The sequence below is a fragment of the Catharus ustulatus genome, chromosome 3, assembly GCF_009819885.2.
Source record: "Catharus ustulatus isolate bCatUst1 chromosome 3, bCatUst1.pri.v2, whole genome shotgun sequence".
In the NCBI taxonomy this organism is placed as follows: domain Eukaryota; kingdom Metazoa; phylum Chordata; class Aves; order Passeriformes; family Turdidae; genus Catharus; species Catharus ustulatus.
In genome coordinates, this window is record NC_046223.1 from 81839523 (window position 1) to 81855245 (window position 15723).

Below are 15723 nucleotides of genomic sequence, written 5' to 3' on the forward strand. Positions count from 1 at the left end.
CTCTGCAGGGCAATGCAGCTTTTCCCCTTTGGTTCCTTAAGGGTATTCCTGTAGGTTCAGGAACAGGGCACAGACACTGCCATAAACATTTGCTCCTTAAATGGAGTCAAGGGAAAAGGTTGGTCTGAGGCTTTCTAAAGATGATCAGCAGATGAGCAGTGCTGGTAGACACTCAGCCTACACTGCTTTTCACACAGCTGTCCTCTTGCCTGCATCCAGCACAAACCCTCAGCAAAGGAGGTTACATACAACGTGTGCTTAGGTGACGATTTTCCTACCTTCCATCTGAGTGCACAAGTGCCACGTTCTCAGTCTCTGCTGACACAAGCTTCCCCAATGGCGTAAGTCAGCTAGTATCCATCAATTTCACTAGCAAAAGGAAATTACTTCAACAGTTCACTTTTGCTCTTGCCAACGGGCAAAACTTACTATCTTCACTATTATTTCCTCCCCTTCTCTTTCTCAAGGAGTTTTTAGGGTGTTAGGACCAGTTTGGAAGAACACACAGCAGAGGCTGAACATGGAAGTTCATTCTCTTCTTTAGCATACTTGTTTATTTATTTTTAAATCTAGTTCAAGGATTTAGGAGGCATTTTATAATAATGACTCAAATCCTATCAGCTTATAAGGATGGTAATAATACTGCTTCATCACTTTTGTGGCTGACAGAGCCAGTGCTGTCCTTTTGGCTTGCTAGCCTGAGTTTTATCAGTGGACTGTTATATATCACACACATCAAAGAAGATTGAAACTGGCACAACACCACAGTATTTGGAACATGAACATTAATAGAGCAGAACATTACACAGGGAAGATGAGCATTAAAAAATAACATCTCTATTCAAGCCTGCCCAGGCACTCACAATGTATCTCACAACATTCAGGCACCGCTGACTTTGACTCAGTGTGCAAAGTTAGTGAGGAGCGGTGTAGTGGGAACACAGCCCTTGCTCTGTTGGGAAGGTTTATTGGCACTTTGGTGGCACATTAACAGCCTCCCCATGTCAGCCTTGCCACGTGGTCAGTTTTCTGCTTGCTGGGCTTTATGAAGCCCAGGAGCTCCAGCTCAGAAATGGCTCGAATAAAGCGAGCGCTGGACATGTCAGTGAAGGAAAGACACCAAGTACACTTTTTATGACAGTGACAGATGCACTTTTCCCTTCCAGGAGGGCAAGATTTCTAAGTCCTGGTATGCACAGATTACACAACATGTTGCACAATAAATTGTTGGAAATAAGGGCAGAGCACAAGCTGCCTACAGAAACACAAATCTTCAATCTGATCAGTAGTTCTGCCACATGCGTATGATGTGACAGCAAAGGCAGAGTTCCTTTTCCCACTGCCAAGAGAAGCTTAAAACCTACAAACATACCCATTTTGTAGTGTCTCAGAAGAATTTATACTTTTATGTCCCTTGACAAAAAAATGGATAGATAATTAGATATTTTTTCCTTCTCCTTACTTTTTATTCACTCTGCCTTTGTTGCTGCCTGTCTTACACACAAGTTTCTATTCTCGAGTTAGAGAATTTGATTTTTAATTTTTAATTTATTGTGAGCGACAATTAACAGTAGAGCTTGCAAAAAATGAAAGGCCAGGAAAGCCAGGTATAGTATTAGAGCATATAATTATCCTTCCTTTAGTTAAGCCTATTCATTTCTTCTCTGTGGCAGCACTACTGCTGTAGCCATGACTTTTAGTTCTAATGCTCATCTATTAAATATTTTTTAGACCTTGGTTCAGGATCAGGACAAAATAAGAAGCAGAATGGGTGTCCTGTGGAAATTAAGTTCTCAGGTCTAGGGTACTGGAACTTAATGAGCAACTGCTTCTATTTCTCCATCTGCTCTCTAGGTCACAGCCCTCCTCCCATCTGTTTCCCACTAATGCTCTACCCCTATCCAGCAGCTACATCATGAGCTGATCAGCTCTGATGATTTAACCAAAGAGTTTCGACTTGTTTTATGGACTTTTGGTTCTGTTTCAGACCCAAACAACTCCTATAGACAAAAGCTACTCTCTAACCTCACCACTCCAACTATTTCAACTGATCTATTTCTTAGACATTTTCAGTATATTAAAGGCTGTTTAAAGTAAATTTTCTGAAATTAATTAGTGCATATTAAACTGTATTTTAAAACCCCTGGTTCATAAGTCCTGTAAGCTTTTTCATGTCAAGCTTGAGAAAAATGAGAAAGGATACTGGATAGTATCATCCACCTGGTCTGAGGAAGCTGCATCTGCATTTGGTTCCTCAGCTGCCATCACCACAGTTGAGAAAGCCTAGAAAGGGAAAAGCAGCACAGATTTATTCCAGTTCAGACAGACAGATCTGCATATGAAATAGTGGCTCTGAGCTGAAGGTTATCACTCAGGGGGAATAAAATCTTGGAAGGAGAACTCTAGGAGCATGTCAGTTCAGCAGCAATCAAAGAGCAAGCAAGGTTACATATTACCATGGCAGGAATACAGAATGCACGTCACCAGTCTGGGAACTTGTGTGCCTGCATTTTAAATCTCAAAAGGTTCTGGGTCCTGACCCATTCTCAGTGAAATTACAGAACTGAAAAAATATTCTCAAAGTGAGACTGCTTAAATATTCTGGGGATGTGATAGAGGTAAGTTGGCTGTGAAGAAATCTGTAAAACTGAGGGATAGCAAGGGTCTGGATAGGAATACACAATACACAAGCAAAGCAGCAGCAAACAAAACACACTTGGAACAAGTAAAAGCATTATCCTCTAAACTGCAGGTAGTTAAGCTACAGTTTCTTGCAAAGGATGCTGTGGTTGTGAAAATACACAGGTAATGACATCTGGGTAGGTTTGCAAAATACCAAAGAACCACTCAAGTTTAGGAAATGTGATTCTTAGCCAAGGAGGCTATAATATTAATGTATGTTCTCTTCCTATAATCTCTCTGCTTTTGGCTACAGTATGAGACAGGTTATTAAGCTAGAAGGACCTGGGCTTTTCCCTGGCACAAGCATCCTCTCTAAGAGCCCCACTTGCCTGTTTCCATAAAAGTGTCACAGAATACTTAAAGACAAAAAAAGCAAGACAATTACATTAAGCACAAAATCTGATTTGTGCTGAGCATAAAATAGAAGCAGAAGCAAAATAGTTTCATCACAGAGTAAACAGAGCTGGAAATCAATGATTCACAGTAAAGACAGACTTATTGGAATTACTGAGAGTTCTTGTGGACCAAGGTAGGCAATGATTTAAGCTGTCAAAAAGGGCCCTAAAGAAAAGCAGACACGAAGCAAAAAGATAAATTAGAATACTGAAAGCAGGTACTGTTTGCAGCATCACATACCTCTAACCAATCAACGAGATTAATCAATCTGCCACATTCCAAATGAAGCTTGTAGGCTATGCATATGTCAGGGGCTTTATTAGAAATGCCTCCTCCATCACACTTCAAAGCCTGATTCTGATGAAAAAAAATTGAAGGCAGTAACTTTGATCAATGTCTAAATCTTGAGCAATTCCAAGGGCTAGATAAAACATCATTTCAAGTAATTCAGATAGTAGGTATTTTAAGCAAATGTTTAATATTTGTGTGTTTAATGGCAAATTGATGGTACAAAGAAAAAACTTAAAAAACAAACAGGAAAATAAGAAGCATACTATTAAAAAAAACAATAAACCACCCCCCCTGCTGCTTCACTCCTGGTGTTCCTTCTATAACACTTATGCAGTATATACTGTAATAAGTGATTATCTGATTATCTGATTATGCTTTTTTGTAATTTTTTTGCTAGTTTTATTTACATATGAGAGAGAAATATTCAGTTTTATGGAGTCAAAAGAAGAAACCAGTCATGATTTGCCATCTAGAAAATAGGAAAGTATCCTTTTCCCAAGCCCCCTTGAAAGGAAGACTTACTATAGATCTGTCATATCTACTAAAAATAATTGCTTCTCTCATCTCAGAGTTTTATCTTTGAAATGTAATAATCATTTATCTCTGGCTTGAAACTCAGCATCTGTAAAAGCAAAAGTCTAATTTCTCACAAAGTATTCTATATTTCAGGAAATTCATAGAATCATTAAAGTTGGAAAAATCATTAAGGTTGGTTGTGAGTCCAATGATTAACTCAGCACTGCCAAGGCCAGCATTAAACTGTGTTATTTACTGCCACATCTATGTATCTTTTAAATCTCTCCAGGGATGGCAAGTCCACGACTTCCCTGGGCAGCCTGTTCCAATGCTGCTTCTCCCCATGAAGAAGTTTTTCCAAATATCCACGCTAAACCTCCTTTTGTGCAACCTGAGGCCATTTTCTCTTGTCCTGTTGTGGACTCCCTGGGAGAAGCAGCCAACCCCCACCTGGCTACAACCTCCTTTCAGGTAGTTGTAGAGAGTGATAAGGTCCCTCCTGAGCCTCCTTTTCTCCAGGCTGAGCAACTCTGTTCCCTCAGCTGCTCCTCACAGGACCCTTCACCAGCCTTGTTGTCCTTCTCTGGACATGCTCCAGCACCTCAATGTCCTTTTTAAAGTGAGGTGCCCAGAACTGGACACAGCACTCAAGGTACAGCCTCACCATTGCTGAGAACAGGGGGACAATCACTGCCCTGGTCCTGCTGGCCACACCACTGATGATCCAGGCCAGGTGCCATTGGTTTTCTTGACCATCTGGACACACTGGCTCATGTTCAGCTGCCCTTGACCAGCTCCTCCAGGCCCTTTTCTGCTGGACAGCTTTCCAGTCTCTTGGATTCAGGTCATCAGCACTGAACCATTTACTTGGGAAGTTAAAAAGCCACTCAAGCCAGAGGCAAAAGTCTCTGTACAGCTGCAGAAATTTACAGTATTTAATTTCAGTTTCATGCACTCTAAGAGAAGTAGTTATCTTAACATGAAAACAAATACTGATCGTTCCTTTCAGCTCACAGAAGTTTGTTCTAAAATGCTTTCACATGCTAGTAAAATATAGAAGCAACTTTTGGAAGTTACAGAGCTGTAGCAATGATAAACACCCTCAAAAGAAAAATGCTTTTCAAGATGGGAAAGAAGGCTGGGTGGACTATAACTTTGCTCAAGAATCTCTTGTTTACCCAGAGATCTCAATTCATGCAATTTTTGAGACTCAGCTCCAGTTTGGACTCTGGCACTTATGAGACATTTCACAATTTCCAGAACACCTAGCAATTTTCAAGTTTATTTACTCTCCTCTAGAAGGTACATAAAAGCTGTAGACCTTAGGTTAATACCTGTCAGTTCATTACAAGATGGTTTCCAGAAAAATCAGCGAAATATGGCTAACCGCTCACAATGTTGCAATGCAGACATTAGTTTATCAGGAATTGTAACTCAGGAGTGTAACATAATAGTTTCAAAATGTGTTAGTATCTGGCACACGTGAGGTTACACTTCTGGTTGATCTAGATCTAGTGGCTCACCACTGCCCAGAAGGACAACACTACAACTCTTCCCTTTCCCCCTCTCCTTACAGCACCCAGCTCTGTGGTTTTCTACCACTCATCCATGTTCCAACCTGGCAATGCTGGACCCGGATTTTTTAATTTTAAGGTGTCAGGACAGTTATCACAACCAAGAGAGGATGCAACTTCCAGAGCACCTGCACACTCCTGGGACAGGCCCACCAGGAAATCCCAGCCTCCCTGGTGGTTACAGGGCCAAGGCTCTGCAGCGCAGCCGAGGGAGCTGCAGCTGCCAAGGGAAACCTCGGCTGCAAGGCTGCAGCACACATGTGGTCCCCAGAGGAAATAACCAGGCTGACAAGCAGGAAGCTGCCCTACAATGAGCAGCCAGTTGTGAAACCATCTGTACAACACACAGGTGCTGCTCTCAAAAGAACAGGAATGGGAGCAACCCAGAACACAGCTGATGAGGAACTGCTCCTGCCTGACCCTGCCCCAAGGCTAGACACAGGACACAGCATACCTTGATCTGGAATCAATGCTGTTATCCCAAGGACCAAGTCCTCTTTCCCTGATGTGGGAGCTGGTATCCCAAGTTTCAGCTTGTTAAATTTTCAAGGGATCAGTGGAACCAGAATTACACTGGGTTTGGTGCAGTTTTTTGGGGGTTCTCTTCTCCCCCACCTGATAAATACAACCCTTGGTTCATGTTTTGCTAAATAAATAACTGAACTGGATTCCTGTAAGCAGTGCATCACATATTAATCATTCACTGGTACTCTACTGAAGCACTTTTCTGTCCTGGCCTTCTGGAAGGAACAGCTCTGAAGAACTTTGCTCTGGTCATGGTGCAGAAAAATACAAACCATGCAGAAGTCATAGACAGAAAATATTTGACTCATGTGCATTAAAATGTAAGCAAGGTACTCAGCCAATACTGCTACTGTTAGAAGCTATGCCAAAACTTCACAATCTTCTCAGAAAACATTGGAAACATGTTAAAGCATGTCCAAGTATAAAGTATAGAATGACAGAGGGCTTTAAACCTTGTCAACTCATCAAAGAGAATACAATACTTTATTAAAGACATCAGCAGTTAGATTTTCTTGGCTGTCCTAGTCTATATATTTACAGGTTTTCAAAAAATATAAATTACTGAGCTTCATATTTCTTTAATGGTAACTTGCTAACTACTATTCTCACAAATAAGCTCTGTAAATGGTTATAGCAATAAATCCTGCACACAGCAAAACTGATAACCCTCATTCAAATCAAAGACAGTGCCAACAAACCCAATACAACTCGTGCTGTAGACTTCAAAGGCTGATCTTTATGAACCTCAATGGTTCCTGTTAAGTGTTAGCTTTGACTCAAGTAGTGCCTTACTCAGATACAGCTACAACCAATACTTCCTTCAAAATTATGATCAGTTTTTTAAGAAAAAATATTAGGGCATAAGAACAGCTTCAAGCACCTTCTCTAATCAAGGACAAAAAGAAATGTATGTTCACTCCTTTTTCAAATCCTAGTCTATTTCTTTCTTTTGGTCATCTTTTCAGTTTGACTTATGAAAGAAGTAGAGAATAGTCTGCTTTTCTCTTCTAGAAAAGGACAGGGTTAGGCTGATAGAATCAAGGGCTATCCTTTTCTTGGACTCAGAAAACATTGGATATCAATGCACAGCAAGTATTAAAATTACAGAGGAAAACAAAGGACTTGGTTAAATACCTTGTATTTATGCTATTTTAATGGCATAACTCCACCTGAACAGACTTTACCTTAAGGCTAATCTACATAGTGAGGACTGAGCAGCAGCCCTAATAAGAAAGTCTCTGGAAAGAGTAACAGACACTTTATTTTTCCCTGTGGACAGTCATCCTAATTGTAATGGAGGACAAAATTTATTTTCTGCTATATCTACAGAAGAAAGAAAATACCATGGCTAAAACATGCTCTGAAAAATGGATTCCTCCTAGAGAACTTTTTCCAGAATTACCTTCACAAGACAGATTCCCAAGCTCTTTGTTCAAAGTCCCCAGTTGCTTATCAGCACTTGCTAGTTCTCTGCAAAACAGCTGAATATGTGCCAAGCTTCATGAAACAGCAGAACTCGGCCTTGCACACCATCCCCACACAGCCTCCCAGAGCTACTCCAGCACCCAAACAGCCCACTTGTTTCTTACCTTCAGGTACCAGTGTGGGTTATTTAAAGCTGTGTGCAGTGCAGTCCTGGGGGCAGCATTCAAGTGCTCTCGGAGAACACTGGCTGTGTTGAAATACACAACCTCATGCAGGGTCCTGTCATCTGCAGGAATGAGGTATTTTCTGGAAAAGCATGAGGTATGGGGAGAGTGGGGGAGACACAAGCTTCAGCTTAAGGGAAACAACACAAGTCTGCTGCAGTCAGACTACAAAAATGCATGTTTCCCATCCACTACTGAAAAATCTCTGAAAAACAAGATGAACAGCACTGAAACTTTTAAGCAGAGAAGTCTGTTATTATCAACTCTACATCTAATGAATTTAGCACAGAACTCTAGCTGGGACACTGACAAATTAAGAAGTAAGGGCAGCAGCTACAGTGCTAACCAGTCAATACTCCACAGATCTTGCTAGTCCATCTTAAGGACTCATCATGAGTCTCTGCTCATCTTTGTCTTCCTATCTGAAGCTTTTTGCTTGGCAGTCATACTTTTGTTAGCTTCTCTGCCTCCCCCCCATCCTCTATAATTAACAAGTGCCTTCATCTCTTCCCCCACCACAACAAGCCTTTCACATTTTCCACGGCAGAGCTGCCTCCAAAACTGCATCTGCTATGGCTTGCTCACCAAAACAGCTCCCAAAATGGACAGGATAGCACTTGACATCGGTACAGTTTCATAAGTAGAACAGATCAGCAAAGATTAGGGTAAAGACTCTTGACTTTATTTTGCCACTCATACCCAGTCCTTCCTCAACTCTGTAGTAGCCAAAGTAGGTTGGTCAATTCATATCCTAATTACTTCAACTAATCTATTGGAAAAAAGGTGTGGCTTGTTTGGGTTTTTTTGTTACTATTTTTAGAGTCCTTAATGAAAGAATAGGAAGGGGAAAAAATCAGTGTGCCACAGAGACCAAGACACAATTTTGACAAGATTAACATGTTAGTAAAAATTCATTTGCAACTTATAGTGCAAACTAATGCAGGAATATAAAACAGGAAGGCTCACCTTACAAGACTGTCTATATAGTCAACAACTTCAAAACGAAGCATTTCAAACTTTGTCAGTTTCTTAGACCTTCTTGATTCCTTCAACTCCAACAAAGTCTTTAAAAAAAAAGTGGTGCATAAGACTACATGGGAGGCAGTTATTCTCTGGAGAACACAATCTATGTGTTTAATGTGTATAATTAATTTTTGCTGGCATGTTCTCACTGATGATGTTTGAAATGTAATCATGCAGTTATTTTTATTTAGGCCAATGTATTCAGTTCTCAAACCCGTAGGAGTTTGAGAAATTCAAAGAAGTATGTGTTAGGCAGAATGTCTAAATTACAAGTTAAATAAAAAGAAAACATCTAATTTGCATTTTAAAATCCTGGTTTATGATAGATATTTTCTATAATTTTCTATGTGTCAGGAAGGCCTGAAATACAGAGTTGGTACTTATTCATTCATTTTTAAGATGAGACACTCACACACAACCCTTTACTCAGAGCACCAGCAAGCTGGGAAGAACTAGCCATGAACATTTTAAAACATTAATTTAAGGAACCAGTCAGTAAAGCCTAGGCAGGCCTGACCTTCTGAAGGTGATAAAGGTCTGTCTTCTTCTGGAGCTCCTTTTGTGATAATACGGACATATCTTGTTCTTGGGAAGCTTCTGCTACTAGAACAAAACAAATGTTTGATACGTGGGGTAGACTCGTCCTACATAAACCTCCTAACCCAAGCAATCTTCCACGTACTCAGTTGTTCCTTATTCACAAAGACCCAATCACAGGCAGCTTTTGGGTCTTCCATCTTGTAAAAGATTGTTTAAAAAAGAGTCTGCAGTACAGCTTAGCCAACAGTGATTAAGTAACAATTCAGTCCTGAGCAAAGGCCTAGCACAAGCCTTGCACATCACTTTAGGCCATCCTAGGTCATACTCTCAACACTTCTTAATTGGACAGGTACTACTGATGCTTTTGGAATATTAAAAAAATCACATGTTGCATTTTTTTTTCCCTTCTCATGTGCAGAAAAATAATGAGTAAGAAATGAGTTCTCCCTACCTAACCCAGAAACTGCAAGCAGAGCAGCAAACAGAAGCATGCTAAGGTATTTCATTGCCCAGTTTTATTCTCACTTTAATTTATAAGAAAATTTCATCTTCATGGATATGCAGTTTGGTGATCAGTTGCACCATTATTAGCAATTTTTAGGTAAAAACAAAGAAGCAAAACTTCCCAAAGCACAATCAGTGCTAGGATAAGATAAAAGGAATCTAGATTTCTTGCCTTACTTAAGAAGATGGCAGATGGAAATTCCACCCACACATTGCAGGTAAAGCTTTATCAGCAGTAACAATCATGATATTTAAAAGCTTTTTGGTGACCTGCAGAGAACAATTTAGTATCTTCCAGGGTGCTGCGGACATTTGTCTGAGTGTTGAAGACTTCAAATCAGAAAACTTCCTCTACACTAGTACACAAATATATTTTTTAAAGTTTTCCTTCAGCTCAGTTAAGCTTTAGCTTCAATGAAGCTATTTTGTTTGTTCATGATTTTATGTTTTTCAGTTCATTAGGCTGTCAGGACAATAGACTTTACTGTTGTTATAAAAAAGTAGTATTTTGGACTATCCTTTAATTCTTAAGAGCTCTGTGGGTGATTTGGGTACATCACATTTTTGGCAGATATCTGAGAACCCTCAATAAAGATCAATACCATCACAAAGTAAGAAGTTCTCTAACTCAGCAATTTATTTACATGCAGTATATCTTAAGTTGCCTTCTCACTTTTCCTTTGGAGCTTAAATCCACTTTGAGAACAAACTAAGATCATCATGGATTCAGTAGACTTTCTCTATTTTAAAACCATCCTCAAATCCTAAGTGAAAATAAATACTGTCATTTTTGCTTTATAGTTCTGCAAGTTCTGAATTCCTGGTGTTGTTGTTACTTATTTACTTCCTCAAGGTAAAAATCCAACTACTTAAAAACATTTTGCTTTAATTCTTTTTTTCCAAACTAGACAAATCTTTAGTTTTCTGTCATGGTTCAGATTCCTCAGTGCTGATATCAGTAGTGACATACACAGCTTTATCAAAGTGATGACCTATTTTCTCTACCACAGCTCTGCTTTTCCTACAACTATTCAAAAATACATGATACAGACAAGAGCTGATTCTCCTGGACAACCCTCAGTTAATCCTACAGTGTAATGTGACCACTTTAATTAATATTGACAGCATTTGGGGGTTGTTGCCTACTTGTCCAAATGCTGTATAGCAACCACACTGATAATGAGCTTAATTAATATGCATAAAACAGACCAGATTATAACCAATTCATCTTCAAAAGCCAATCTTTGGGGAGTGCTTCTCCATAATTCAGGGCAAGCAACAACATTCCTATTCCAGAAGCATGCTGGAATACATCATACTCCTATTTTAGAGAGAAGGCAGCCATTTCAGTGAACATACTTCTGAAAGACTGAATGCTGCTACTCATTTGCCTTACTAAACTTTGAAATACGTCCTCTTCCACGAACAAACAAATCTAGGGGCTTGACAAATCACAGCCTGTCAGCAGAGCTGACAACTGGCACTCAGGGTCCTAGTTCAGAATGTGAAGGGGAAGGAACCTTACATAGTTTTGGGTTAAATAACATGTCATAAGAAAGTCTGCTGCTATTTATCTTTAAAAACAGTTTGTTTTTAGCAACTGTAACATCTGCTAAAATGCTCAAAATACATGTATGAGAGATTTAGGGGATAATGTTTGCTGATCTGTCCAATTTCTTATCTTGCATCACTCTTCCGTATTGTAAAAAACATGAACCACTTACCAGCACAGAATATAAACATTTCCTAAATTTGTGCATGTATTTTTAAAAAAAAACCTGCAAATATGGTGGCTTAATACAATGACAGGCTATCTCAGGAAAAATGTTCGGATTACTCATTGGTCAGATTACAAAACAGTTTTTATAAAATTTGTAATGGAATACATGATGGTACACACCCACCTTCTAGATTCTGAAACTGGGTCAAGAACTCTTTCAACTTTTCTGATGTCTTATCAAACTCCTTTCCAGAAGATGACATCAAAATTTCCACACATTGTTGGAGCATGGTTACCAAATCAGTCTTATTCAACATCCTAAAAAACACAATTGTTGGCTGAAGTTGAAATGCAGAATGATGAAAGAGATTTTATTGTTCTTAGTTGAAAAAGTTTAAAAAACAAAAAACTGAAAAATTCCTTTTAAAAGAAAAAATCTCCAGGATTTAAACCATTCAATCTTGCAGCAAAGTAAATTTTTTTCCTGCTGTCATTAATAGAAATATACAAGCCAATTAGGTTTGGTGATGATGTCCTTCACATTTTCCTGCAGAACAGTAGTTTTCCTGATTATCTAAAAACACTTGCTGAACACAGGAGTTGCAGTTTTTGAAAATGAGTCAGACATCAAAACAAAATTTAAAAAACCCCAACACCCAAAACCCACTCATGGTAGGGTTCAGAACTCATTCCCAAAACCAGTAAATGAAATGGTGAAAAAAAAAAAAAAAAATCGCTATGTAAACACATCCACAAAATTATTGTCTGTGACTCAGAATGACTCTCAAATGAAATCTGTATGCTTTTTTCTGTATTTAATTACTGTAAATCTAAATAACACTGGAATCCCAGAACTATTCAAGTTGGAAAGGATCTCTTGAGATCATCTAGCCCAAACTCCAGCTCAGCATTTGCTTTCTGTTTAGTTATTAGGGCCTTACCCAAATGTCACCAAGCACTTCCCAGTCTTAAAGTCTTAATTTAAAAGATATCAAAGCAATGATGGTGGTCAGTGTCTCAGGCAGTGGGCTTCCTTATCAGCTACCCAAAAACTGACTAAGAAATTTGAGGAAGAATTCAGAAGAGGTTGGGGAAGCTCTGTGGATATCTGGAGGGACAACTCAAATTTGAGCTCTAGTTTCTAACTGGCTAAATGCTTATAAAGGTTAAAATTTAAAACTTCAATTTGTCTGCTTCAGGGTTATGGATTTTTGCAAGCCAGGTATTGCCTTCAGATGCACTTGTTTTGTACAGAAAAGTATCCTGAGTTAACAACAGAAAGGGTGACCTTGTCCACACAAAAGGCTAGAAAACATTTTGAAACTGTCTTGTATAATATAATGTGTAAAGAGGATAGCCTTGTTGCAGGCCAGACAGCACTGCAGTTAAACATCCAAAATGGAGAAAAGAGAAGCAGATCTGTAGATCTGTGAATGGGAAAGAAAAAAATTATTGTCATAGTATTATTCAAATGAAACTGCAAGTTTTAGAAAAAACTTATTTACAACAACAATGGGATTGCAGGGCCTAAAGAACAGGCAAGAAGACAGTTATCACATATGAGAAAACAGTAAAGGATCCTTTGCAACCTTTTAGGTTTGAGATTATTGCAAGGTATGCCAGGTATCAGTGGGGTTGAGATTTTAATTTGGTGAGGAGTCCATCTTAAAGCAGAAAGGAAGATCTCAGATTGCCAAAAGGCAGTAAAGAAATCTGATTATTCAGACAAGTTATGAAAGAGAAGAAAGGAAGCTGCAATGAAGTCCACCGAAATTCCTTCTGAATGCTCAAGTGGGGAATCACCCGAAGAAGTGATACCAGGTTGGTCAGCACCAAAATGACCAGTCACAGAAAAGCAGGACTGTGATAAGCAGCATGTGATGGAAAGCCATCCATAATTAGTAGACAAAAAACAGAGCACACTATCTGGACAATAGGGCAGAATGTCCTTGAAGTTTTGCCACCCATAAGGTTGATGAGATGTCCCAGCCGGTTAGCTCCACATAACCAATCAAGTGAGACACTCTCCAATCTTCTTGATGTCTCTTTTCTGATGGAACTAATGCAAAATGAACTGAAGCTCACACATTCTCTGTCACCACATGGCATCTTTTAGACTCTGTAAAACTTGGGTAGAGTAACTACTGTCTAGATTAAGTTAAATTACCTGAAATACCATCTTAGGGAAGAGCACTTCTAGCAGAAGGGATAAAAGCCTGTCCAAGGAAAGGCTGAAGTGGAGAAGCCAATGGTAAATTAAACACAATTCAGCAACTTAAAATCTTACATCCAAACATAATTCATGAAAGGTAAAAGAGATACTTTGCTAGAAAATGAGAAAAAAGCTGATCTAAAACTTCTCTATTTTTCACTTTCTAAATACAAGGAAAAAAAGATGGATTCCAGAAAAACACTGAAAAGGAATACAGAATGGGGAAGGGTGAACACAAGGATATCAACAGGTGATGTGACTCCTAGGAAGGAGATATTAAGGAACAGTGAGTAACTTCTAAACACAAACAAAAGGGGAATAAACAAAGCGAGTAGAAGGGGAAAGACCACATTTTATCATTTTCTTCTAAAACATAACAGCAAGATTCTATATAAAAAAAGTAGAGACAAGAGGAATTATTTGCAGAAAGGCAAACAGAAGTTAAAAGCTGAAAAAATTATAATCACAGCTAGAATTCCAAGTATTTGAGGAAGTTGTGTTGGACAAGTTTTGTTAGGAAAATGACAGAATTTCTGGATTCAAAAAAAAAAGAATCATAGAATCATCATCTATGAAAGCAGCAACCATGATCACTGTATTTCTATCAGAGGCTCCCACAGTGGGAGCCAGGACCAGAAGAACAACAGGAGGGAGATGAACAGATAAGAATAAAAGGAGAGCAAGCCAGAATCTGATGGCAGCATCAACTTTGAGATAGGAGAAGAGACAGATGAATTCAGAGAGGATGAAAGCAAATTAAACAGAGGAGAAGAAAAATGAGAGGGAAAAATGGCCAAGAGTTATTAAGAGATTACAGATAGACAGTAGAGGAAAGCAGAATGACACATTTGTGGGCAAGAGCTGAGAGGTGACTGAGTGCTGTCAAGATTCGGCAGAGTCAGAGAAGGAACACAAAGGAAAGACTGCAGCAACGACAACTCAAGCATGTAATAATTTCAAAGGGATGAGGGTAAAGAACACAGAAAAGTGGCTGTGTGCAAGAACCACTCAGTATGGCAAAGGTACAGTTTGAAGAGTGTGTTCCCTTGGTTGTGTATCAGCACAGAAAGCTACCCTCCATCCACCACTGACAGTTTTTTTCTGTGCAGTTTTACTGCCAGACACATCAAACCTGAGCAGCTCAGGGGGTCTGGAAGAGGCAGCTACATTTATGGGGTTGCACTAGCTTTGAACAAGTGCATCTCTCAGGAGACAGACACTGCCATGTATCTGTTTAAAGCACATTTAGAAGTCTGAAGCTGCAACACTGCAATTGAAAGGTTTTCTATCAAGAAAACTGGCTTTGACACCTTGGCATTTCAAACACTGCCAGACAACACAAGTACAGTATTAGAAAAAAATTAACTCAGTTCCCTGTAAAAACTATTAAGGCAAATTAGGAAGAGAAGAAAAGCAGTAAAATAAAAAAGGCCTCAGCTACTGTTCATTTGGAACAGTTTTGGATTTTCACAACAGATTAAAATTTAAGACAACTAAGACTAATAATCTGATCAATAATATCTACCACAAACCTACTTTAAAAGACAAAATCCAACTTGTTCTCATTCACACAATCTCAGTGGTTTCAGCAAAATTACTCAGGGATATGAGTAATATGAGATATTAGAATCTGGCTGAATTTCACAGAAATCAGTAGAAAAGGAAACTGAAAACAGCAGCCAATTACACTTGCAAACAACCCCAAAACTAGCTGTGAACAAGTAATATCCTCAGCTTAAAGTCCTAGAATAGCTGATGACTGACATTTTCCATGTGTACGGTGGTATTGAAACAAAATGGGAAAAAAAAAAAATCACCTTGCTAATTGAAGAGATGACTCATACTCCTCTGTCTCCCACACTCGGTTTTCCAAACAAGCACAATGCAACTCCCTGATCTGTTATGCAGAAGGTGAAGAAAGGATAAAATGTTTTACTAAGTAATGTGGAAATCTTACAACAAGCTGTTCAAAGCAATAGGCAATTCCTTTAGAGTCTGTTTTCCAAAGATGCAGAATGATTGCAAAAGGAATGAGAGCACTTAATATCTTCCAGAACGAAGCTTCTGCTGATGACAGTTGCTCTGCACCAG

General features: G+C 39.0%; 1 protein-coding gene across 2 annotated transcripts in view; it reads right to left on the reverse strand.

The window, feature by feature from the left end:
• Positions 1–521: 521 nt before the first annotated feature.
• The window catches only part of ORC3 (origin recognition complex subunit 3), a 35528-nt gene continuing 20326 nt past the window's right edge, over positions 522–15723 (reverse strand). Inside the window, exons 13-20 of one of the 2 annotated variants that reach the window (XM_033056165.2) lie at positions 15450–15529; positions 11605–11738; positions 9174–9256; positions 8600–8697; positions 7574–7715; positions 3319–3435; positions 2204–2283; positions 522–1093 (exon numbers count right to left, since the gene is read on the reverse strand). In XM_033056165.2, coding sequence (XP_032912056.1) covers positions 988–1093; positions 2204–2283; positions 3319–3435; positions 7574–7715; positions 8600–8697; positions 9174–9256; positions 11605–11738; positions 15450–15529 — 840 coding nt within the window. In that variant the 3' untranslated portion in view covers positions 522–987. Of the gene's footprint in view, positions 1094–2203; positions 2284–3318; positions 3436–7573; positions 7716–8599; positions 8698–9173; positions 9260–11604; positions 11739–15449; positions 15530–15723 lie in introns of both variants that reach the window. The other variant, XM_033056164.2, reaches the window with a different exon arrangement.